The sequence below is a fragment of the Dermacentor variabilis genome, chromosome 7 (assembly GCF_050947875.1).
Source record: "Dermacentor variabilis isolate Ectoservices chromosome 7, ASM5094787v1, whole genome shotgun sequence".
Classification (NCBI taxonomy): Eukaryota; Metazoa; Arthropoda; class Arachnida; order Ixodida; family Ixodidae; genus Dermacentor; species Dermacentor variabilis.
Window position 1 is genome coordinate 45,612,822 of NC_134574.1, and position 27,568 is coordinate 45,640,389.

The 27,568-nt window shown below is 44.2% G+C and overlaps 1 protein-coding gene across 1 annotated transcript in view; it reads left to right on the forward strand.

The window, feature by feature from the left end:
• The window catches only part of LOC142587418 (cytochrome P450 2U1-like), a 65,166-nt gene that overhangs the window by 29,478 nt on the left and 8,120 nt on the right, over nt 1-27,568 (forward strand). Inside the window, exons 6-7 of the mRNA XM_075698428.1 lie at nt 2,730-2,845; nt 6,363-6,621. Of these exons, the coding sequence (XP_075554543.1) occupies nt 2,730-2,845; nt 6,363-6,621 (375 nt within the window). The remainder of the gene's footprint in view (nt 1-2,729; nt 2,846-6,362; nt 6,622-27,568) is intronic.

Genomic DNA, 27,568 nt, shown 5'->3' on the forward strand with positions numbered 1-27,568 from the left:
AGGCTTTTCTTTTCCCTTGACCTTTTTGGTCTCCGTAACGCGTTCCGCATACAACTCTTCAGTGCAATCACACACCTACCTGGCAGTTAATGACCTGAAGAAGTTGGATTTATTAGGAAAGCCGGAGGTATACCAGGATGTTTCATTCACCGGACATTCAGCAGTGCTGACCAGAAAAACACCAGCTCGGAGCTTGGCGTGCTTTGTGCTAGCGATGAAGAAATGGCTGTTGGTGACGTGAAGGGAGCCACGAAATGGCCACTCAGATTGAAACCCATTGCGACAAGTCCAAAGAAGGCGCGTAAAAAATACCTTGGGGACAGGGCAGGTATTTGTCACGTTCCACTGCGAGTTCATATAGTGGCTCACTGGTAGATTGGTAAACAAAGTCTAAAGTGAACAGACGAGAAAAGTGTCGGCTGGCATTTTTTGCAGCCTTTCTATAGTTCACACGAATGCTAGGAATTATCTGATAGGAACTTAAGAAGTTTCGTGAATTGCCGTGTGATCCGCGTAAGTGGTTGAAGATATTTACAATGTGTCATAGCAAAATATATGAATGATTATCAGTTACTACACTGTTATGCCTAAGTGAATCAGCAGTATAAATTATGTTCAGTTTGGAGGTGGCATTTTCTTGAACGAACCAGCGACAAGACGCTGTATCAAGATACTGCTTACGCTGTTTTGCTTTTTATGGATAAACCCTGCTGGGCCTCTCATTGGTTGCCTGACAAGTGTCGAAACGCTATTTTTTTACATTTTGGCGTAAACAGATCCGCTATGACGTAGCAGTAATGCTCTCAAATTCTCGAATGTAGTATAAATGCCCTGATATTTATGATAATTATATAAATTCAATATAAATATTGAACAATGCGGTACGATGTTGCTTTAATGCGTGTGCTTTACATTATGAGGGGCAAAAGGATCGTGGCAAGTTTTTTGGTTTTCCAGTAGAACGGTGTTTTTGGAAGTAATGGCGCCATTAGGGTTACCAAAGCTTCAAAATTCTTCATTTCGAATCTACAAGACGTTGACTGTATACATTTCATAATAGCTTTTAATGCGTATTAGGCTACCTGATGTCGGAAAAATTCGAATTTGTCGAATGATGGTTCTTCGGACAGTAGCAATAGTAGCAATTTTCCAAACATTTACCTTACTTGTACCCCAAACTAGGCAGAAAAAAACTTCACCAAGTAGTAAAACAAAAGAAAGCGTATGTTGAATTTTGCTTTGAACAGAACCATCATATCGCAGCGGCAAATTGCCCCAGCAGTCTCACGCACCTCTATACCAAATTGATTATCGTGGCTGTCTTAGTTAGAACGCATAAAACAACACAATGCTGGAAATCTTGTGCGAACATACAAGCTCAATTCCCTTGCTGCAGTAATACCGTATTTGCCCGACTCTTCCGCACCACCCACCGTAATGCGCAGGTGTGTTACTGCTCAAATATAAAAAAAATACTTGGTGCCAATTTCACCGCGCACATCAAATAACGAAACCTGAGTCTACGCGTACCGTGTTGAAACAATTTTATAGAGGATACAAAGACACACAGACGCGTGCACAGCTGAACCTTAGTGGCTAGTCACTATCGGAGGCGGACGACAGCTGCTGTTCGCTGTCTATCGAGCACAGAAAGTCATAATCAGTTTCATTTATTCCATTAAAATGCCAGATTTCTTGAAGACTCGCGCAACCACCGCCTGCGAGAGGGCATTGCACGTAACACGTGCCCAACTTGCGATGTCTCGGAGCGTCACTTTCTTCTGACAGCCCTGACGCGGCAGTGTGGCTAGCAAATTTGCACTGAGCTTCTTTTTTTTTCAGTAAGAATACGTGTCGTTTTTGAGTTGAATTGGTTACGATATTGACGCGCATGCAAACTCGAACGCACCATTTATACAAACTAGGTGCGCGTTATAAACGTGCGAATAGAGTAATATTATTTACAAGCATAAATAGTGTATTTTGCAGCACAGGATGGTACAGCTTCTGTTTTTCTTGTAATATTATTAATATAGCTCTTCTGCAATAGTCCTGCAATGTAGGCAGTAGTTCAATGAAACGTAATGATATGGAAGTAAGTTGGAAAAGAGCCCAGCACTGTCCACGGCACAAATGATCTTCCTTTCCATATAGATCATCCTTTGAGGTACAAAATCATTATTGTTCCCATACACATTAAAAAAATGTAGTCATAACAAACTCACCCGCGTCCTCTTTCCCCTCCCCCAAAAAAAACAACAGCAGCAGCAACAACAACTATAAAAATGTTAATGAGGAACATCAATCATCCCCAAAACAAACATGCTCTCTTCCAGGTAATTACAAAATAAAGCAAATGTTTACCTGCGATATTATAGCATGTGACATTTTGAGCGACAGTAAGGTGACCTACGGAATCGGAAGCGATTACAAAATATGTATCGTGTTACGTACCATGTGTGTGTACGTACCATGTGTATGCGTATGTGTACCTGCACCAATATGTGCCATGTCGTGTAATATATTCTTGTTTAAACCTAGAGATACCGTTTTAGTGCGATATTGGGGAAAATTTCTCTTTTTTTATAAAGTAACGTTCTCATGAATGCGCAGGTTGTTCGGTAACGAGAGGGTTAGTAATAAATATCGGAATAGCAGACACCTGTCATAGAAGCAGTAATCAATTTGAGCCTGGCTAAACAGTTCTTTTGACGTGGTCCCCTGTTAAGGAAGCAAGTTGAAGAATCCCAGGCGGCGAAGTTTGGAGACGAATGCAAAGACTTTATTCATGGATATATCAAGAAGATAGAAGAAAGCAGAGGAGAATCAAATCCCTTATTTACTGGTAAGTGTTACGAATCATAGAATTCATTCACATCGTTAAAATCTAACCCGTAATAGAATCGGCTCCACTCGGCAGCAAAGCTGCAGATTAAGATGCATGAGTACAAGTTGCTTTAGCAACGGGTGGTTGTCCACGACAAATGATTTTCTGCACGTGATACGTCCAGTGGCCTCACACTTAGTTTCTGCTTTGCCACGCATGAAATGCCGGATAGATACAAAACCCCTAATTGCTATGGGTGAAAGAGTAGGGCATCGCGATGGCTAACGCAGTGATAAATAAGCACAGCGGAGCACGATCGCACTTAAACACCATATGCCGGGGCCGCCTAGAAGCAGTGGGTGGTCATGACGTTGTGTGCACTAACATTTCAATTAGCATTCATGTAGCTGAAGTGATGTGCATGCGAAGCACGATGTAAACATATGATGAGGAAGGCAAGATATATGTGATCGCCCATAAAACTGCGCCTTTTTCAAACCAGAATTTCCTTCGACCAGAACATATCATAGAAAGCATATCTTTAGGACTGCATAAAGATGTTAGAGTCGGGCTATCAACGCTCTCAAGTACTGATTCGTCTGGAAGTCAACAATTTTAGAAGGTTGCATTTAGCTTTAAATCAATCGCCCCAGCAGCCTCTGTGGGGCCCTCGGAAGATACTGCAGCAGTGAATACAACAAAAGGAATAATAGCTAGAATTACCTGACGTCTAAACAAACAGATACTAATAAAATATCTCACGGAGAAGGACGTGACCAAACCATTACAGTAACTTATTAGTCGTCTGTACCTAAGGTAGTATTATCAAAGTTTCTTAATCACCTAGTTCTCGTTTCTATCAATACAGTTCGTAGATCTTTCTATTTTAGCCCCTGCAACGTACAAAAAAAAGCTTTTATTAGACGTATTAATTGTTATTGGCAGTGCAATAACAGCATTAGAACTGAAACTGATACACAATGATGAGATAAGAAACTATCTCTTAATATGTGTGTAGCGATAAAAACTAGTAGCTAGTTTTCCAGCCTGTTAAGGTTGTGGTAGTGAAATAGCTCTACAAAATTCGATTTAAAATTTATCAAAAATTACTTCCCGCCTATTTTTTGTCCACTAATGCGAAACAGCCCAGGCATTGCAGCGCTCTTGAGGCCAGGGCTGCAATAGTGTGCAATGGCTGCTCAGCTGCGCGTTTTCCTCAATTATGCCAATTGTTTAAGACAACTAAAACCTCGGTAAGACTAAATGAAACCGTTGCATTGTCCGAGCTCGTTGCGTTTCAGTGTGGAGAATGCCACCACTGGTTTAGAATCTATGGTGGCGACTGCCACCCCCCCCCCCCCATTTTGGAGTCCGTGAGCACAGCATCCGCTGAAAGGAAGAGCACCTACGCTATATCCAGTCAAAACAGAAGGGGCCGAGCGAGCCGTTGGGTGGAAATGGTAACTGAGCCGACCAAACCTACTAAGCTCAACCAACTCCAACAGCGTGAATTCGCTCGCTTCTTGCAACATTTTCTCTGACATTGCAAATGGCATGAGAGAGTGGCACAATGCTTTCGCATACTTAGGCAGCTACAGTGCAGTTTCTGCGTGAACTTCTTTTACAGCGTGAGCTGTTATGGGCTTACACCAAGAAATGATATTGTAGGCGGCCTCCACTGGTGTTCATAGCAGCTATCGTCTGTTGTAAGAAAAAAAAAACTACGCTTAAGCTTCAGAGGGAATCAAAACCGTTTAATCGGCGCCCGAGTCGAGTATGTTACCGCTCAGCCAGACGAGCGCTCGCAAAAATATTTGAAAGGAGGCTCTTTAGAGTCATCCTGCTGGGCTAGGTGCCACCTGTGGAGCTACGTAGTTGCGTGCTGAAGTTGAAGTTTCACGCTACAGCACCAGACGTTACGCCGTGTCGACTACAGTCACCGACGGCGCGACCAATTTTTCACCGCTACTTTCATTGCCTCAGTAGCTGCAGAGGTAATACACTGACTCCAGAGGAAGTTCTTTGCTGAAAAAGTGGCAAGAAGTGAAAAGTGAAGTGAGAAATGAAGATTTGACGCAAGAACATTCACTTTACACTTAGCACGTAAGTATGGAACAGTGCGTTGAGTGTATTTCGTATATATTCGAGAAAAATTCGATGGTCTCCTTATAAAACTATAATGCAAAATTTACGAAGCGTGAAAGGGTGAAAGGGTTCGTTGGAGGCGCATGCACTAGATGGTTCCACCACAGCGAGAAGGCTTCGGATCACGCTGATTGCGAATCTCGCCTGAATCGCAATTTATCTTCAGTAGACGCGCGCCCGTCCAGTATTGCAACACGGCAATGCCCTTGCATATGCCGATTTCAACGCATGATTAATGTGTCGAGCTTTGCCTCATAGCACTCATAGCCATGAGCGCTATAAGCGGCTTCGTTGTATTAACTGTATGTCGATGGCACTGAGCAAACGGCCATGGTCATATTAACGCTACGCTGCCATGACTCTTCGATGCAAGTAGTGGCGCCTTCTCACAAAGCGAACTACTACTGAGTTAGTGAAACGTATAGCTTCTCGTACGGCTGCAGCCAGGGGACGTCGGGGCTCAACAGAGCGCCGTGCAGAGAGAAGCTGCACCTCGCCGTCAACTCCGGGCCGACAATGCGTTTCCTGCTTGAGAAAATGACACCAAAAGATATCATCGCGAATATTCTCACGTACGTGCTGCCGAAAATGAGGCCCCGAAGCTTCGCCTCCAAGAACCAAAACCACGCGAAACTGTGTCGGATATACAGGTATGTGTGCACACTACACCACTTACGTCCGCGATCACTACTTGCTGTAGGCATCCTCAAATAGCTTAAGACAAGCTAAAAGTAGGCAGATCCTTCAGTATACGTTATGGCTGGACTACGTCTTTCGTGCAGGCCCGGCAATTTCGTTTATGCATACGTGTGCTGTAGGCTGCGCGCCTCATCGCGTCGCCGCCGTCATCGCTACTTTAGCTAAGTTCTCAAGTTCAGTTTGGCCAAGAGAAAAAGCAAGCGGAATTTACTGAGACTCAGGGTCACTAAAGTTCTACTCGCCCATGCTCACTCGGACTCAGACTCATCCAAAGTCGACGCATCCGGGATAACCCACATACACGGGCGGATATGAGTCTGAGTGAGTCGACTAATGAGTTTGACAACCTATGACAATGCGTAAGAATAACAGTAACCATGGAACATAGCAGTCTTGAAACTTAGTGTGTCTGAAGTAGCATTTAAAGCCCTTTCCGACTGTAAACTGACGTATTCGTCACAGTGCTGAGCAGCTGTGACGTTATAGCAGGAACGATGTTCTGAACAGCAAGCTAAAAGGTCTATACTGCTGGTGCAACAGCATTCTTTTTTTTTCATACTTGTAGCGGAGGTTTACTGCAGAGACACAATCAATCCTGTTCAAGAGCATGGATTGCGTGCCCTCAATTGCTGTACATTTAATCCGCATTTTTAGGAGAATACGAATTCCTATTCGCCCGAATTTTGTGCAGACCGCTACCTTGTTGGCAACGTAAACTCGTTCCTCATGGGTGGTACCTTCAGCACAACCAGTACGATGATGTGGCAGATGCTGAATTTTGCGAGACACCCCGACACGGTCCAAGCACGGGTGCAACGTGAAATTGATGACGTGGTCGGCCACGATCGCCAGCCAACCTGGGAGGACCGGAAGCAGATGCCGTACACGTTGGCCTGCGTCTGGGAAGCGGACCGATGGAAGACCGCTGGCCCGCTTGGCCTTCCGAGAGAGTAAGCATGCGTAGTTCATCAGTACTCCTCAATGTGACTTTTTTTGGCGTGAGGTAGCACCAATAAACAAAATTATAAAGTGGACCATACAGAAGCTGTAGAAGGCTCTATGACCGTTATGGGCCATGCTTCCCCTTCGGAAGAAAGTCTTAAATAATTCGTACGAAGTTGCATGTTTGTCTGCTTTTTTATCAGTACAAACTTACAATGTTGTTTCGCGGCCATTGTAGAACTTAAAAAAGAAAGTAATTACTGGAAAATAAAAGAAATATTAACGCTACTTCTTATCTTATCCCCCGAGAAAGTATTGTGGCATAACCGTCTGCGATGTATTTGCGCTTTAAGCAGACTTTCTAAGGTTGCGAAAAGCTAATAATAATATTTGGGGTTTTACGTGCCAAAACCACTTTCTGATTATGAGGCACGCCGTAGTGGAGGACTCCGGAAATTTTGACCACCTGGGGTTCTTTAACGTGCACCTAAATCTAAGCACACGGGTGTTTTCGCATTTCGCCCCCATCGAAATGCGGCCGCCGTGGCCGGGATTCGATCCCGCGACCTCGTGCTCAGCAGCCCAACACCATAGCCACTCAGCAACCACGGCGGGTTATTGCGAAAAGCTGGTCATGTAGTTAACGGAAGCAAGGCGTAATATCGCTGTATCCCTGTAATACCACTGTACGTTGTAGCATTAGGACAATATCCAACGTAATAATTGCCATACATACCCAGAAATAGGCTCACGGGTTCAGATTGGTTTGAAAATATGCACCCGACCACTCTGAATAGGATATTCTATCATTACAACAGAACCGCATTGAATTTGTGGGAGGACAGAATGTTATCGGCTTACTCTTAGAGTTCTCGAAATACTTTCTGCGGGTTACATTTGAAAAACCTTTGCTACAATCAACACAGTGAAGGTGGCATGTTGTGGTATCGCCTGATTCGATATACCAATGTGACGTAACCTAGGGCTTGGTCCGGCCGAGTCTGAGCACGGTGTCGTTGTGCATATTTACATTGCTTGTCATTTCGTCACTCATCGTATTCGTGCGGCTAATCAGGCGTCCTTACTGCGCGTGGCTTGCTATGGGCAGGAGTCGCTAATTCCTGCCTGATCTGAGCATGACGCCTTCGTGCATATCACCATTGCGGTTCCCGTCGGCGGCCATTGTGTTCACGCTGTTCTTCGGGAGTCCTATGCTTAGCCTCTCCATAGCGCTATCACAAGACAAATGAAGTGGGTTGCCCAGCGGATTCTTCTTTTCTATATGGTAGTGTAGTGACGTCACTTCCTGTATCGTGTGCTGCATTTGCTGCTTCCCGGCGACTGCAGCTTTTGCAACCGTAATTTTTACTAGGATACTCTTGCAGCGAACGCTATTCGTGCAGCCCGCGCTGCCGCTCCTTGCAAGCGTGGAGGCAAGCGCCATCGGTGGTCCTGGAAGCAATCCAGCGACTCTCATTGTGCGCGCGTTCTGCTGTGATTGTTGAGTTTTGGATACTGAGAAGAAGAAATACAGGGATGCTGGTAATTTATTTATTTCATTACCTCGAATTCCCGAAGGCGTTACAGAAGGGAGTGGGAGGGAAAAATACATCGTTGTTGTGATTGTTGGTGGCTAGTATAAACAATAATAATTGTCGACAGCGGATTTAAATGTAAAAACACTTGGAATGGGGACGACGGAGGTGGGCAGATGGTTTAATTTCCTCGATCTCTTTGGCAAGAATGAATCGGAAAATAAGTTAGGATGGCAAAAAGGGATTTCAACGCTATGACGGTGATTAGTACGTCAAGACAAATAAGATGGCTCATTAGGAAGTTAATTTTTCAGGTGTGGATTATGAAAATATTTATAAAATAAGGATAAACAAAATAATTTTCTGCGCAGAGGAAGTTTAGGAAGTTTCGAAATGTGTTTCATCAACGATACACTTGAAAAGCGGGAATAATTTGACAGAATGAAACGCGCACTATGATTTTGTACTCAGTCTAATTGGTTATTAAGAAATGCTTTGCTGGAATCACATAAAGCGCATGCATATTCAAGCTTAGGCCTTGCAATTGTTTTGTACAATGGTAATTTAAGAGAAGCTGGTGCCCTTGACAAGTTGCGGCGTAAGAAACCTAACGCGCGATTAGCATTGTTAACGATGTAGTGAACATTGGTTTGCCAAGAAAGGTTAGCAGTCAGTTGAAAACCCAAATACTTATACGTGGTAACCTCATCAAGTACAGCGTCATCAATGTGATAACGAGGAGGGTTACAAGAAGCTTTTCGGGAAATTCTCATTACTTTACATTTTTTAACGTTCAAATGCATTTGCCACGCGTTGCACCAGTTAGTTATAGCGGCGAGGCCAGATTTAAGTGCTGCACGATCAGTGTCAGATAATATTATGCGATAAATTAAGCAGTCATCAGCGTTTAGCCTGATGGATGATTGAACTACATTAGCTATCTCTTTAATTTAGACTAAGAAGAAAAGAGGGCCGAGGACAGAACCATGCAGCACACCGGAAGTAACTGGACTGGAAGAGGAATCAAAATTATTCACTGTCACAAATTGCGTTCAATCCAGGCAAGAATGTTAGGATCAATGTTTAATTTGCTTAACTTTACACGAAGTAGAGAGTGAGAGAGGTCAAACGCTTTCCGAAAATCTAGGAATATGCAGTCGACAAAACCCCCATTGTCAATAACAGCGAAAAGTTCATTGGTCAAGCAAGTTAGTTGCGTCTCACACTAAAATGATATGCAAAACCCATGCTGTTTCGCCATAACGAACGCATTACACTCCAGGAAATGAGCTAAACATGAGTAAATAATATGTTCTAATAGTTTGCAAGGAAGGCTAGCTAATGATATAGGTCTATTTATATTGTGAATTGACGTCACCAGACATTAAAAGCGGTACCGCCTCACCCACCTTCCAATTGCCAGGTAACTGGGCAGAAATGATGGGCTGTGAAAGAAGTTCTTTATATATGAGGAGTACATTGCAGTGTTCTTCAAAAATTTTGAGTTGAGACCGCCCGTTCCGCATGACGAAAACAATTTCAAGCTTTTCATTAAGTGCAACACACCAAAAGAATCTATAAGCACAGGATCCATCGGTGGGTAACCCATTCTACAATACGCAGATGACACTTGGCTAACAGCTGACACTTGGGAAAAAGACACTGCGAACGTATCGTTTAACATGGAACAACTTTGACAGAGTAGGGACACCCTCATTATTGTTTAATAAGATTGTGCTGTCTTTAGAACCACCAAATATGATCCAAAACATTTTAGGATTTTCTATAAGTAATGATGTGAAAGTTTTATTGAAAACAAATCATCCTTTGCTTTAGATGCGACATATTTAAATGCTGAAAATGCGAGACGGTACTTACTCCACAACTAAGAGTTGTTCAATCGCTTAGCTTTACGAAACGTGCGCTTTGCTTATTGAGAATGCGTTTTAAAGAAGTATTGGACCACGCCGAACGACGTCCGCAAGGAATAATACGCAATGACACAAATTTGGTATTCGGGCACTTCACTTTATTTTTAAACAAATACCAATTACACTCAATGGTTTATTCAGCAAAAGTGGTTTATTCAGTCACGGAGTCATCAATGAAACCTGATAATCCTTCGTTAATCATAATGAAATCAGCTTCCGAATAATGCCGCGTATATTTCCGTTTCTTTGCAACTCGCTTGATATTGCCCTCTAGCATAACGCTTATGAAACAAATGGTCACTTGGGCAAGGCAACATGTTGAGGGAGGTAACAACATCGCCGAATTTAGCGAGGACGAGCTAAAGTATGCTGGCACTTGTAGATGTCGTTCAGGTTGGGTTAGCTATTAGTTGTGCAAAGTTAAAGTCATAACATAGATCCAGAACATCCTCTTCTAAACCAGAAGTAACAGAGCGTATTGGAAACATGCCATACCAAATTATTTTAAGGAGATTGAAGTCACCCATTTAATACGTCATAAAGCTCAGAACAAAAAAATGAAGGTGCGGTTCGTGAGCGGTATCAGGCACAAAAGCATGTCGCGGTGACTGATTCGAATACACGTGCACACTTATTTTACAGTGCTAACGATAGGAATGTGAAAGAAGTGAATGTTATACGACACAGCGATTAGGACGCCACCTCCTGCTTTATCACTGCGGCCACATCGGTAAGAATTGAAATACTTTTCACATTCAATTATTTCAACATTGCATATATGCAGTTTTGCTTCCGAACACCTGTAAATGGGAAATTGTGTACATACTGGCGCAACGTAACTCCTAAATATACAAAAAGGCCATCCGAGTAAGCAGCATATCTCGTCATTTTTTCTCCCATTTCGCAAAAGTTATTTATAACATTTAAAGGGCTCATCAAAAGCATTTCCCTTAGTTATATTACAGCCATCATCAACGAATATGTTACCAATTTGTCATGGTTAAGAAAACCTAGAAAGTATTGTTTATTGAAAAGACGTACTACGTCCTGAAGCGGAGTGTGGAGAGATTATTAGCCTATTCCATGGCTTCTCATGCTTTGGATGCCGAGGTGTAGCTTGCTTGAATGATCGAGTGCGAGCTCTCCCATACCGGAGGTACGCAGGCCATGTGCCACCTTTCAAGCTGGAGTCCTCGCACGAAAATCCGTGCCTGTTCCAATGCAACCGGTATTTTTCGCCCTTTAAGTGCACATCTACGGGCAGAGTTTCAGCCTCATGCAAACGATGGACTGCGGTGATACAAATTTCATCATGTCAAGAATGAATTAGCTCACTTGAACAATGAAAAATAGACAAGTCTCTGAGCTGCGTACAATGGTGTTTAAATGAAGATCAATCTCGAGCACAGCTAATGCAAACATTGTTTCAGTAGTATGACTCGGGTACCTACACCGTACATCTTCTTATCGTGATATCAACACTAGGAATCCCGTAGAATTCCCACCATTGCCATGGGTGTCTTCGTGAGGTTCCGCATGAATTCGCTGCGGGGTGTGGTACTATCGAGCCGCACACGACGTGCGAGGTGCACTGTGTCAGGAGGAACCTAGAAAGACGTTGGTTTGATGGGCGCTGTCTCCCACTTGCCTCATTGCGGCTGTGAGGGCAGGCGGCTCCTCAATTCCGACCTGAATGCGCACGCTGCGGCGGAAAGCATGGGTTACTCCGCCCATTAGCTTTGAACTAACCTTGCTTAGTAACTCAGGGGACCAATTGCAATGCATGCTCACTGACCCGGACAGGCAACGCAGAATGGTGGGTCCAAAAATAATCTGCAGACTAACTAAAGTAATGTTTAACACTCTCGGAAGAGAACATCAGTTTACAATAGGTAGCGAGGCACCGGAAATGGTAAGGAAATACATCTACTTAGGACAGATAGTGGCCGTGGATCCGAATCATGAGACTGAAATAATCAGAAGAATAAGAATGGGCTGGGGTGCGTTTGGCAGGCACTCTTGGATCGTGAACAACAGGCTGCCATTATCCCTCAAGAGAAAAGTGTAAAACAGATGTGTCTTGCCAGTACTCACCTACGGGGCAGAAACCTGGAGGCCTACGAAAAGGGTTGCACTTAAATTGAGCAGGATGCAACAAGCTATGGAAAGAATACTGGTGGGTGTAACGTTAAAGAAGATAAGAAGAGAGAAGATGGGGTGAGGGAACAAATGGGAGTTAATCACATCTTAGTGGAATTCAAGAAAAAGAAATGGGCATGGGCAGGGCATGTAATGAGAGCGAAGATAACCGGTGGTCATTAAGCCTTACGGACTGGATTCCAAGAGAATGGAAGCGTAGCAGGGGACGACAGAATGTTAGCTGGACAGATAATATAAAGAAGTTTGCAGGGAAAGCATGGCCACAGTTAACGCATGATCACGGTAGTTGAAGAAATATGGGAAAGGCCTTTTCTCTGCCGTGGGCGTAGCCAAGCTCCTGCTGCTAATGATGAATCTTCGGCGGGTGCAAAAACTGGCAGACCGACAGGTCATGTAATGGCAAGTTTCAGGGACGCATGGAAGTTGGAGGTAGCACGAAGCGTTCGCTCACCTCTTCCTGCTCGTCGTCACGTCAGCGTCCGGACAGCAAATTTCCGCGGTGACAGAGTGAGATCGGTACAGGTTTGCCTGCTCGTTCGTGACAATGTAAACACTAGGCGAGTGCGTTCTGGTATATATATGGTTGATAAAACTACGAACATTACTTCTTGTAGTTGTCAAATACTTTGCTATCTGTGTCAATGCTTCGTTTTTGGGGTGACACTGCAAGATTTTTTGTTTGTGTGTGTGAAAAAACGGTAAAAATGGAAGAATTATGACCATTGAGGTAACAGACCTTTTCTGTGTTCTGGTGTTTTTGTCTTTTTTTGTCAAGCCACCGTCTTATGACGCCGTCGACGAGCTGTTGTGATAACGTTGTTGCCATACCACCTTCGACATGTCTATACCATCTTCTTACCATCATTTGTTTTGTGGTTACATGATTTTTGTCACACCAATGCCATCGTAAACGTCACAGTGCACTTACTAAAGGGCCTCGACAATAATTTGTGCCGCCATCACCGAACACTGACGTCGGAAGTATGCGTCGGACGTACTGCTGTACGTCCCTTCCATGCTTGCATTCGACATAACCTATTCACTTAAAATTCGCGTGGATCAACTGTGTGGCATACCATTTGATTGGCTATCTTCCAGGCAAAATCTTTATTCGCGAGAAAACCTGGAATAGCCCACTTAGCGATAAAACCGGCGTCTGCAGCAGTGAAGCGAGAGAAATGGTTCTTGTAGGGAAAGGAGGAAAGGCTGGCACTATCTTCTGCCACCCTTGTGGGAGCACGGCTCAGCGCCAGCAGGGGGTAGGATATGCGAGTGAAGGAGATAGAAGGAGGGAGAAAGGTAGAGATTCGCCATGGCAACAGCGGAGCAGTCCGGCCTGGAAGGCCCAGTGGCTTCGACCGGAGGAGTGGATTCGTAATATACCATAGGAGGTGGCCCAGGAAAAGCGGAGTTGAGGCGGATCAGGAGGCCTGAGGTGGTGAATAGCCCTTAGGCTATTCGTCTTTGAAGAAATTTCCTAGAGTCTCGCCGATAGCCCCGACGAGTCGAGGTACTCGACGACACTTAGGAAGGCTGGTAGCTGATTACGACTGGGGAAGAGGATGTCTTACTGTCGTGAACATGGGAGCCCCAGGCGGGAGAATTCCTGCAAAAGTCGGCCCCGGGACTGCACGTGAGCAGGGCATGCCAGAAGAAGGTGCTCCAGAGTCTCTGGGTCACCACAGGAGGCACAGGCTGGCGAGGTGGCTTTCCCAAGGTGGTGCCGGCAGGCTGCGGTCCAGTAGCAAACAACTCGCAGTCGGAGAACCAACGTGGTATCCCTTCGTGGGAGGCCGTGCTGTGGAAGAGGCCGTGGAGGCCGTCCCAGGGATACCCGTTTATCAGGATGGCATGCGATGATGTGCCGGCGCAGCCTGTGTCTTGTGAAGTCCGCGGCCGTTACAGCAGGGCTGAGGGGGACGCTTGGGTGGTGGGCGCTCTTTGCGAGAATGTCTGCCTCTTCATTGCCCGGCATCCTACGTTCTCCGGGACACCTGAAATTTTATTGGCTGCAACGTCACGTCACGTGCGAGCCTCGACGTCACACGGCGGGCGAAAAAGCAAATCTGCTAGGGTTCAGGCAGGCCAGGAGGTGCGTGAGTGGAGAGGATGCAGCCATAACGCCATGTCACCCTGGCTTCCGGAAGTTTGTCTTATACGTGCATTTCACTGTCCGCACAAGCTTACGACTGTTTCTGTATGTGTAAAATGCTTGTCTGTACTCAGTACTTAGCAAAATACTCAGTAGCTACTTTTTACATAACCATCACATAGCCATATATAATGATGTTAAATAGTTAGGTGTGTATTTCTCCTAGAATCTAACCTGGAACAAGTGCGTCGAATGTTAGCTTTGAAGGTTGGACTTTTCCAGGAATTTTTGGAAAAGAGGGTGTTTTTCGCAACGTGCGTTAGCTTGAGGGAAGTGGTATATCTATCCAGAATGATTACAGCAAAGAAAATCCAAGAAAACGAAAACTTCTTTGAGAAACTGTCAAGCGGGATGCCGACAATGAAAAACGTGCTTTTGCTTAGTAATGACAAACTGAAATTTGGTGGCTGCGTTTACGCTTTGGATGACAGTATATTTCAACGAGTTGTCGCGAAGCCGTGCAAATAAAACTTCTAGTAATGCATAACAGAACACGTGAGCCATTTCTCGAACCCTGCGAGTGCTAAATTTCAATGCCAGAAGCAAAATAAATAAGGTATAACAGCTTGAATGCATCCTATTCAGATGCGACCCCCATATTGCAATTGTCACGGAAACCTGGCTGCATGATGGTATTAGCAACGAAACACTGGTATCACCATCACATGACATTTTCCGTCGGGACCATAAACCCAAGGGGGAGGTATTGCGATTATTGGAGTATTGGGCATTGCGATTATTTTAAAAGCACGTTTTCCGCAGAAATACTTCCTCAGATCGAAAACCATGAGAGTCTGCTTTTGAAAGTTAATCGTTTGGGACATGTAAAGTTACATGTTGAGGACAGTGTTGGGGACACGTTGGTATGCGCGGTTTATTGGCCACCATCATCCGCTCGCGAGTTCTTATCATCACTGCGTGACTACATGACTGTGCTGAAACACCGGAAAATTATCATGGCGGGCGACTTCAACCTACCCACAGCTAATTGGCTGCACAGGCCCGAGATGCAGCTGGCCGATAGTCCTCTTCTCGACATAGTGTTTGCATTTGACATGGAGGAAGTTGTGCTTGAAAACACACGTGACAATGCTGATTCTGGTTCAATTTTGCATCTTGTATTTCTTAGCCAAAATATGAGAGCTCGACGACCGTGTGGAGAAGGGCATATCTAAGCCCAAGCTTGTGCTGGTCAGTAGTAGGCTTGATAGTTGTGGAATGAAATGCGTTAAGCCCTGTAAAACTGTTCAAGACTTTGTTAATGCCAATGATCGGTGTATCCTTGATGAACTATGGAAGCTGGTTTACAACTTACTAAAAACTGATGTTACTTCACTGTGGCATGCGTTTGGGACCTTCGTTAACTACTGTATTGATGTCTTCATGCCGACTAAACGTATTAAAGCACAACGAAGAAACTCATGGATTGACAGAAAAATTATACGCATAAAACGCAGGTTAAAACGCTCCAAAAGCGCCGAAAGTTATTCGCCACCTGCAAGTCCAGCTTTCAGACGCATTCTCTTTGGCCCAACAAAAATATTTTTCCAATACTTTGTCGAATTAAAAACCAGTCGCGATGAACTTTGACGATATTTTGGCAGTAGAAATACACATTTGCAAGAAATAAGGCAACGCGACATTGCGATCAGCGATCCTCCGGAAATATCTAACAAAATGAATGAATATTTCCATTGGGTTTTCACCAACGCTGATAGAGTCATGGATGTTTCATCTTCTCCGTGCCAAGTGTCAGACTTCGTATCTTTTGAAGGCGTGTTTTCTTTACTGCGTAACGGTAAAGAAAAATCTTCAGGGGGCCGGATGGCATACCAAATTCTTTTCTTCGCCGTCGCGCCGAGCCTGTTGCATACATCTTCAAGGGAAGCTGAGGAGTCTGTCGAATTCAATAAGAGGCTCATATACGGATGAGGGTTCCTTATAAACCATGCAGATGAAAGTTAGGGGGGAGGGATTGTTTGCTTAGGAACGACGTAATCGTTGGTTGAAATTCCGCTGTCGCTCCGCCCCCGGTCGAACGTCGCGCGTTGCTGCTTAAACTGACGATGCGAGCGGAGACCGGAAACTGCGGAGTAATGACGTCATCTGTGGTGTTCCGTTCCTTGGAAGTCTCCGCGACCGTGCCTGACCGTGCTTGTTTCTGCGTGCGTGCCACCATAAGCTGCTTCGCTCAACCCTGCATTCCTTTGTTTGTGTATGTGTAGAGTGGTAGTTAACGTGCGCACCATCAATAGAAATATTGGGCCGACAATGCCGGCGTTCTGTGCAGCCTACGGTTGCACGAAAACTAGCGGCCGCGACGACGTTGTCTTCCGTTACTTCCCGCAAGGCAAGGAGCTTTGAGCTAAGTGGGAGGCTGCGGTGAAGCAAAAAAAATTTGGAGGGCTGAAGAACAACAGTGTTGTGCTCTAACTACTTCCGTGACGACGATGACTACCAGAGTTTATCAATATTGCGTGATTTGGGTTCTCCTTCGCATTAGCACGCTGAAGGAAAGGTGCATGTTTATCTCCCACCCTTGATGCAGGTTTCGTCGCCAAGCACCGCGAATCTTCTATTCGCACGTGTGTTGTTAAACAGCCTGCATGCAGGTAACATATTGCAGTGCAAGTGTAAAGTTTGAATGTGTTGGAAAGCAGGCTCACGCCAGGACTCTGCACTCTCCCTTCTCTCGAGCACATAGAGAAACCGACCTATCATACGTAGCTGACGGAATTTTCCGGTTTCGAGTAGCGTGCGGATGGCGTGCTGATGAAGGTTTTACACTGCACGTCCTACAAGAACCGGTGAACTTTCCCGCGTTTAAACCGTCTCTGTAGAATGCCGACAGCTTTGGGGCAGCGCACGGTTGCCGAAGATTCCATCACCGCTTACGTTCTAGGAGGAGGCATGCAGGAACAGAACACTACAGATGTTTGCCCGGAAAGGAACTGACTGGATCGCTGAGTGCAGCTTAGCAAAAAGCATACTCTCCAAAGAAAATTTCCACACGAGGAGATGCTAACCCTTCGCCTTCGTTCGCGTAGAAAGCACTGCTTGCACCAGCATTTTTGGCTTCTTGGAGAGGCCGGCTCTTCGCAATAGGCTCGTCCATGTAGGGAGTATGATTGCTTTACTAAATGTAAACCCCATGCAAGTGATCTTGCATGCGATAGCGACAAGCGAGGCGATGGAGATGGCTGTCGCGTTCACTCGTCGCCTACAAGCCGAACTCCATGCGAGCGACGGCTTTGAGCGACGACTTCACTGTATGAGGGCAGCAATATACGCGCCGAAAGTAGCGTGATGCGTGCTTTATTCATTTGAGTTCATGTGTGTTACTGTGAAAAGGAGCAAAAACTATTTTTGAAGGTCTTGCACTAGGTTCTTATTCTTGGAGATGTAAAATTCAATAGTTTGCTCGTTCCGCGCGACAATCAGTAGTATTTCAGTGATGTACATCCAGTTCCGGCTTCGCGCTATTGGCTAGTCGCTCATAGCACTTCCGGATGACGAGGGACGAGTTCTAGATTTCTAGAAACGAGTGATCGAGTGACAACACCGAGCGATTTGTTCAAGCGACGGTCCGTTTTGTCGCTCGAAGCCGTCGCCCGTCACCGTCGCGCGCAAAATCGCTCTCGTAGAGTTTGGACTTAACGCCGAACTCCTCAGAGAAACGCAAGCTCTCGAAAATTCCCATTACCGTCTCAGAAAAACGCTACCAAACTACTTTGCACCGTGCTTCATGTGTAGCGGCAGCAGTCGGTCTGGACGAACACCGTTGTTGACATCACGAGGCGCCCGACCAATCTCAAGAGGAAACGAGGCGCGCCAGCTGCTCCAAGTCTTCTGCTGCACTTTTGGCCGAAATAAAATCTGTTTGCACTTTCTCTCACTCATCTTATATGCGATATTCGAATTCGAAGGGTTGAAAACCATGATGTACAGCTCTTTACTCAGTTTTCCTGGAAAACACTTCAGCTTCCCTTTAACAGCTGTCTTTTCTTTATGTATGAGCCCAGCAACTTTAACTGATGACTGGCGTGTGGCTCGTGTCATTTCAGTCCTGAAAAAGGGTGATCGCCTAAGCATTGAAAACTGTCGTCCCATTTTATTGACATCCATGTGCTGTAAAACAATAGAACCCATCATCGCTCATTACATAACTAATTTTCTTGAAAGTAACAACTTGCTCTGTCCATTTCAGCATGGATTTCAAAAGAAACTCTCGACATGTACGCAACATCTAACAATAGTTCATAAAATCGTTCTAACGCTTGATTCTTCCGGAGAAGTTGATCTTATTTTCTTTGATTTCAGCAATGCGTTTGATCGTGTCCCTCACGGTAAATTTCTTGGAAAACTTACTAAGCTCGACCTTCCCACATTTATCATAAACTGGATAATAATCCATAGTCACTTCGTAGACGTTAAGGACCAGGATTCTACTGTATTACTAGTTCCGTGTGGATTACCTCAAGGAAGCGTACTCGGTCCGATTCTTTTCCTAATATATGTTAATGATATAACTTGCACCATTTATCCACACGTTAAAATCATATCGTTTGCAGATGATTGTCTGGTCTTTAAAGAGATTACTTGCCGTGATGGTCAAGTTCTGTAAAGCACTAGCTTAGCCAGACCTAATGAATGGTGCACCACCTAGTCGATAATCCTAAATACTGACAAAACTGTCTTACTTCGTGCCACGAACAAAAATCAACCTATGGCATTTACATATTGCATCAATAGTACAAAAATAAAGAAATTCTCGGAATATAGATACCTAGGCATAACGATTACAAAGACTATATCGTGGTCGAAACACATTGCGAATGTTTGTGCATCCGCCTCTGGAACGCTCGGCTTTCTGCGTCGTAAATTGAAAAGAGCACCTTCAAATTTAAAAACTCTAGCATACAGAACTTATGTATTGCCAAAACTAGAATACGCCTCAATAGTATGGGACTCATATTACATAAAAGGATAAGCGTAAGCTTCAAATGGTTCAGAAGCGAGCAGTACGTTTCATTTTCAACAAGTTTAGGTCCACTGATTCGCCTTAACAAATAATGACTGAAAACGATATCCCTATTTTAGAAGCACGAAGAACTGTGGCGCGACTAAACTTGATTTTCACGATGTACGAGAAGTCGCTTTAATTTAATGGACGAACATACATTCAGCCTTACCGGTCACGCGCGTCTCTACATTGTCACGCTCACAACTTGCTCCCTTTCCGCGCACGCACTAACCTGTTTCAAAATTCATTCTTTGCTCGTACTGTTGTTCAGTGGAATGATCTACCCTCAGAAATTTTCTGTGCTGATAAGTTTGAGCGGGCAGTACTCACGTATTTTGCACAGTAATATGGAATGTTATGCAAAATAGAAGTGAGGCGTGCAGACAGGACACAGGAGTAGAGAAGTGGACAACACGAACGCAACATTTACCTGAGTAAGGTTGACAACTGCTTAGAGAAAGCCTTAGGTGATAGTGTTATCAAGATATTTCGTTACGTTCATGATTACCTGATTTTCTGTAATAGGGAAGAATTCGATTCCGCTGCTACCTCAGTAAATGAGCAATTTAAACTTTATGGGGGAGGATTAAAGTTTACCAAGGAATTTCCTCAGCGACGCGTAATTCAGTTTCTTGACATTTCCTTGATATTCGAACAAAATCATGTTTGTTGGCAGTACTCCCCAAGATCTTTGAAGCCGTTGCTAAACTTTCAATCCAAGCATTCTAAATTAGTAAAAAACGGAATTGCCATGTCGTGCCTTAAGTCTTCCCTCACCAGATCGTGCATGCACAAAATGAGCGCCAGTTTTAATGCGCAGGTCCGGCGTCCATTAGAAGCAGGGTATCCTAGTGTAGCGGTGGCCACTGTGGCTGAGCGCCTAAAGAAGTCGGTTTCGAGAGGGACGGACGTGGTTACAGAAAGCAGTAATAGCAAAAAAAGAATAGTGGCTATTCCGTATATTCATTCAGTGTCGCACAGGCTTAAAAAAGTTGCTAGTAGATATGATGTTAATGTTGCTTTCACTGCTCCCAATAAGCTAGGTAAGATATGCGCTGCCGTACAGAATAAAAAGGAGCGGGTAAAAGGCAAAAAACGAACAGATATATGTCCAGTGAAGCACCATAAGAACAGCAGTTTTACTCACTGTCATATGGGTGTGGTTTATAAACTTCCCCTTAGCTGTGGCCAGTTCTACGTAGGGCAAACGGGACGGTGCATCAATCAGAGGCTAATGGAACGTAAAAGGTCGTTAACCGGTGGATCGCCTTCTAATCTTTCGCTTCATTGCCGAGATTGTAACTGCACGCCAGAGTTAGATGAATGCGCGATATTGTACAGGCATAAGAATGAAGATAGGCGTCTTATGGTAGAGGCATGGCATATCTATAATGGTGGAAGTGCGTGCGTGAGTCAGCCTTCGATTACTTTACATAAGGAAGAGATTAAGTACCTTAACAGTTATCTCTCACGTAGGCCGGCACGTTTACCCGATTGACATGTGGTGCTACCATTCCTGTGCATGCGCCGATGAGTTTTGTGCCTTCTTTCTTTTTTCGCCTCAGTGCCCCCTTCAGTTGATCGGCGTTCTTGTTGTCCACTTCTCTACTCCTGTGTCCTGTCTGCACGCCTCACTTCTATTTTGCATAATGAATCCTTACCAACTAGCTCAGCTTTCTGTCGTTATAGGGAATGTTGTTCTCTGCCTCCTTTTAATGTTATTTTTAATATCCCCTACGCAAGTGTATTTTGTTCTGGGGGAAGGTCAGCAGAAAACACAACTTGTTATTTTGATATAATATTGACTATACGAGTGCATTTTCCTTATGATGTGAATATCGTCCTTTACAACACAAAACGGCCAACTTGTTCTTTTTTTCTTCCTTTTTCTCTTCCCCTTTCTGTTTCATATGAGCAGCAGAAAAGCACATATTATTCTTGTCTTAAATGAGTGTTTGCAGAAATACGCCCACCTGCTTGGTCTGTATAGACAGCAGTATGTACAAATAAACCAATAAAAGCTGTCACCTGCGTTTTATTTTTACCTCGGTAATCACTATCAAGAAAGTAATGCATAAAAAAGGAGTAAATTCAGCAAAACAAAATCATAGCCAATTGAATCTTGAAGGTGATTGGTCAGCGAAGATGTAGATATGTTGCGCCTCATTTAGGGCGATTTGTCAACCACCATTCCCATGATGTGCGCTCATCACGCACATGGCTCTTCAAAGTGACACATATGACACAAACAGAAGTTTCAATGCAGATTAAAAAACTTTTGTTCATTTATTACTTTGAAATGACTGCTGCAACTGCATTGTGGTCGCTATGATACACACTGAAGCTTTCGATTATTGTTTGTGAAATGTTTTTGGCCAAATTTATATAGATTTATAACCTGCGTACGGTAGCTCGCTGACTGAGATAGTTAAAGTAACCGAGGCCAAACTCTTCCACGAAAAGGGTGAACCAGTGCTTTGTTTCCGGTTTTGAGATGTCTACGTTAACAGCTCCCACAACGACTACCGGGGAGGGATTGACGGTAACGTAGGTTGAGCAATGCAAAAGTACGTGCGACTCGTAGTTAATCATACGGTTTGATGGCTTTTTTTTACTTCTGCGTTTCATATTCCTACACACCATACCCGTACATAGGAAAAGGCGCGCGCAACGAGTTCAAGACGAGGATCGAAAAATCGCTCGTGCTGTTGTTCCGCCATATCACCTTCTCTGTGTATATATACACAAATACATTTTTCCTTCGTTTTGCTTAGTCTTAATCCCGCCACATTTTTGGTGGAGGTGCAGGGTACCAACTCGGTACAGCAACTTGATACGGCGGGACCCTTGCCACTGTTCTAGCCGTAACAGTGCCAATGTCAACAGCTGTCGTTGACCAGCCAAGAGACCCGTGCACGTTTTGTGGGACGGGTGATGTCGACATTGAAGAGTGGTTGGCGATCTATGAGCGTGCAAGTAAGAACAACCGATGGGATGGTACGGTCTTGTTAGCCAACATACTATTTTATCTTCAAGGGAAAGCAAGGGTGTGGTTCCAAAAGCACACTCCAAATGCAAGTAGTTGCAGCAGGCCGTTTGCAATTCCGAGAGTATTGTTAGCGACTGTCCAATCCGATAGTTCTCCGCTGCCACTAGAGCGACGGCCACTTCTTCAGCCTCGACTACCGTGCAGTCTTGTAGCGAAACGCTGGTTCTCTCTCGTAGGGTTAAGTCGACCATCGTTGATACTGCATTCTTGGTTCCTCTTTTTCTTGTGTATATGGCTGCGTCCACATGCACCGTTGTCTTCTGGGGAGCGTTAGTTTTCTGGAGACATTCGACCTCTGCCTCCCTGCGACGCTAATGGAGATTGAGGTCGATGTTCCTCGCGATTGGTGCTATTTTAACCGTGATGCGGAACTTGGCATGGAATTATCTTCGGGATCGCCCCATTTATTTGGAGTGCTTAACGCCTGCTTCATTTCCGCGGCGGGTCGTCCCGGCATTGCACAATCTTCAGGATTTTGTGTCTACACACGCACACGATCCTGGGGGAACTCGCCCTTAACAGCTTTGCTGCAATATGCGGCAGCGCTCCAAAGCGCTATGGCTAATGCACTTAAGTGCATGCCACATGAAGCTTCCTTTGCTTTTTTCATTACCTCCAGAAGCTGCAGTTGTGCGCAGATAGCTGATCAGAATGCGTACAGAAAACTTAAGAGTCATTAGTTGTAAAGTGAGTGAAATTCCTTTTTCGGAGCTCGGTCCTAGAACGTTAGGGACAAAGGGTAACTTTAGTGCTGTTCTGCTGAGTGTTTTGACACAAGATGCAAATAATATTTTCATCAACTGAACACACGCTAAGCCAATTTCTTCCGCGTTAACTTAACGAGAAGTATGTGAAATTGGTTATAGTGTCCGCATTTCCAGAAATTCACAGAACTTGATTAAGAGCAGTATATGGTTAGGTTTGTGAAGAAAAACTTGTTTTTGAACCTGCAACAATTTTATGTTTTGTTAAATATGAATCATCTTAAAACGTGTGGGTGTAGCCTCACACTGACCAGATCAAAGCGGAAAGTCTCCCCGCTTTGCACTGGTCAGTGGCGTGCTTCACCCACACGGTCTGATGATTAGTCATCAAGTCGCCCAACTTTCCTCGTTAGTGATGCGTTGCAATTTCGAATTTGAATTTGCCCCACAGATATATCGGCTGCTTCGCAAATAATTCCCCTATCGTCTGCTCCTCTGTTCCACTTCCCCCTCATAGGGCAGCTAACCAGACGTTCTTTTTTTAATGATAGCCTTAGCCTTCTTGCTTTTTCCATGCCTTTGTTCCACTGAAATGTTCCAACCCAAGTCGGCTCGTGTCTGAGACTCCTACGAACAAGGTTGAAAATCTGTTGGGTAAGACATTAGATAATGTCCGTACAACGCCATGAGATAATGGCGCTGTACGGATCAAAACTACAATATCATTATGAGGCACACCATAGTGGGGCAGTTGAAAATAATTTTGAGCACTTCGGCTTCTTTAACGTGCCACTATATCTATGTAGGGAGCTTTCTTGCATTTTTTGTCCCAATCGAAATTTCGCTGCAGCGGACGGAATTGAAGGCGCCACCTCGTATTCAACTGTGCCATGTTGTATCCGTTGAGGTACCGCGGTGGGTTTGAACATTCGGGTTCAGTTTAAAAAAATCCGAAGTACTTTATCAACACACCACTTTAAAGACTTCCATTCGTACGAATAGGTCAGTCTCATCGCCTTAAAGCTGCTGATATTATGAGCAGTGGTAGCTGAGCGGCTATGACGTTGTGCGGTGGAGCTGGAGGTCGCGGAATGCGGAAACTCCGCCATCTACGCATTGAGTACATTGTAGAGAACCCCCAAGTAGTGCATATTATTCCGGATTCCCACGCTATGACGTGCCTCGTCATCAGATTGTGGTACTGGGGCGTACAGCTATTGAACTTGTTTATATTTACTAATCTATTCTTGGCAAATAAATTCGAAGCATCGGCTCTGTATGCATTCTTTCCAGCCGCATTTTAAACCAAATTATACTTATTATTACAGTTAGAATTCAATCTAACGAAACCTGATTTTACCAAGTTCCTGATTTAACGAAGCAATTTCCATTCCCCTTAAGGTAAGGTTCAATGTTGGCATGAACTCGAAACAGTGAAACTCGCTTGTTTGCACTGCATCTAACGAAGTCTTTCTGAAATAAATGAGTAAAAAACTGTAATTTCGTTCTAATTTTGACACATACGCGTTTTCTTAAAGCGTTCGCTCTAAAGCTGTCGCGTTAAAACAACTACGTGTCATACTGAAGGCCCTAGCTTTATTTTGACGAGGCTGCACGCAGCGCCCATGCCCGAAACAGCGGACTCGCCCACCGCCTCGGTAGGTTGATTTCGTTACGTCACGGTTTGCGCGACAGATGGATCGACTACCGGCAAATACAATGCAGCGGTAGCTTTTCCGCGTCGCGTCGTTACAATTATACATTTCGAAGGACCGAAAAATTTACTTTCTTGGTTCTGAGAACTACCCAATTTACCGAAATAATTTGGGCGTCGTCATCACTTCCTTCAATCGAGTTTAAACTTTATACCTTCCGATTGTTTTCAAACCCCTTCACGGTAATCTCACTAGCCCCGAACTCCTCACTTGTACCCTTTTTCGTGTGCCACGCAAGATCACCAGAAAACATAGACGTTCCCATATTCCTGGCAGTCATAACCAGCAGTCAACCGTCCCGCCCCACAGAGTAGATTCTTCATAACACATATTTTCATGACTTGAAAAGTCATCATAACGCACTGTCATTACTCTTGTCTGAGCTTTGCGTTGTTGTATTGTATCAGTGTACATATTTGGGCTTGTTGGTGTAACATGTTGCAGTTTTTTTCTGTATAGCAAATAGCAAAAGGGCGTCTGTTTTCTCTTCGACGTCCTTGTGCTATACGCGCTACACGAAAAAGACACTGCAAAATGTTGTGTCGTAGTTTCGCTCATTTTGAAACTGCTCTTCTCCTCCTTTTTATATTATATTGATCGTTCGCTTTGCTGTACGTGCACTCTCCATTTCAAGCTAGTTCTTTTTAATGCGACCGTGCTAAACACCATGTGTCGCAAAAGATCCGGTGTCGATGCTGGCGCCCCAGGCGGCGGCGGTGACGTCCGTGTGAAAAAAAAATAATCCTGAACTGCGCATCCCGATTCACGCAGGCCCTCCGTGTGGCGCACAGGTATTGCTAAAATAGCTGAATTTCGGGAAGTAACTCGGTCAGAAAATTCCTAAAGTACAACTTGCACACAACCTGCAGACATGGTAGCATCGCAATGTAATTTGAACGTACAAGAAAGCATAATTTTGTTACGCGCAAACTCAAATACAAACTCCTTTTGCAGCTGCCGTTTGAAGTCTATCTTAGTAGAAGCGACGCGCCCAAGAAAGCTCGGCTGCATGCAATGCGTTCGGCACCAGCGCTTCCAAGAATACATCACTGTTACATGAGCTGCATTTGCCGGGAAGCGGGATAATCGGGGAGGCATCTTTGAATTCTATCGCGTTGAAATCGTAAAGGCGAAACTTAAACATCCTCTATATATTAATCAATGTCTTTTTACTTATATTTGCCTCCACCTTTTCTTTTGTTTTTAATGTAGCCGTCCACTATTAATCACACTTTAGGGTTGATCCTGGGTGCGATAAATAAAGGAATGATTTATTTATTCGTTCATACACATATTTTGCAAGCTTGTGAAATCAAATAATGCTAAAATTAATAGAGATCAATAAAGATTTGTGCATCGGAACGTCATGCAGGATACATCGCGATCGCAATTGAAAAAGATGATGTTTCGTGAACCTGAATCCTTATTCATATAGTAAGTGCACGTTAAAGTATGTTGACCAGCACTGATGAATTATCTGGCCTAGTAGCAGGAAATTAGTGATCGTGAGGGTATAGCCTCACATCACTACTTCCCCCCTTCCAGTGAGCCTGTAAGATGGATATTAGCTGAGATTCATAGGCATGTTTTGAAACTGAAGTAAGTACTAGCCCTTGAATAAAAGCTGATCCTTGTGATTTCTGTACACTATAAATAAAAAAAGGCCATTGAACAGTGCGCTAGACCAAGCCATAAGTTTATCCATTTTGGCTGTGCGTCTTTGAGAAACGTGGTCACAGTATTATAGGCAGTTGTCTAATAAGCAGTACTTAAACGACAAAAAATATAATCGACTTGTTAAACCTTGGCGGTACAAAGAGTGAGTGCTGAGGAACCATGCACCTGGAGGAGAAATAGCGCAGCAGCGGTTTGTTTTATTTGCCTCTCTTCCTTTCTGGAATATTTTTTGCCGGGGTTCTAGCATAAAAAGATATATATAATTACCCATAATGAACTTTATTGAGGGTGGTTGCGATAATGTAAGAGATCGTTCTGAGAATAAATCCTAAAATACGCTGCCGTAAACTATGGGAGCAGGCTTTGCGAGGCTGAAAACACGAGTTATTTACTTAATGTCACTTTTTATCAGCGTATCACCGTACGTAAAACGTCGGGACAATTAAAGCCCGATAAAAGCAATTGAGCAGGACGTAAATGTAGAGAGCATGCTAGCCTCTATACCTTCAGCCTTTATATACACCTCGGCACCTTAAATAGGGCACAGGCACTTCTGAATACCTACACGGCAATCTTTACATCACAGAAAACAACAAAGATTACGTGAGCTCTAGGACAGCCATCACTAACACTATAGCATGGTTACAAGAAATTTCAGTTTTTGCGACTACGCAGGAAGCCAAATTTCTATCGTGTACAATGCCGCATGAATGGAGCATAAGTAGACGAACCAGGCTTTGGAATACATACCCTCGCACCTCAGCACGTACACGTCTCTACATATAGAATGCGTAAGTAATGAAATACTGTACATTAGGCTCTTTGAAAAACTGCTCCCGTTGTTTTACTCGATGCCGTGTCAGCGAACAAGTTATTTGTCTTCAACTGACTAGCAGACATTAATTTATACATGAGGGGAAAGAAATATTGAAATGTATTTGAAACAAACTATCGCATATGTGCGCGTAACTTCAAGCGGGGGTGAGCTGCGCTGGTAATAATAATAAAA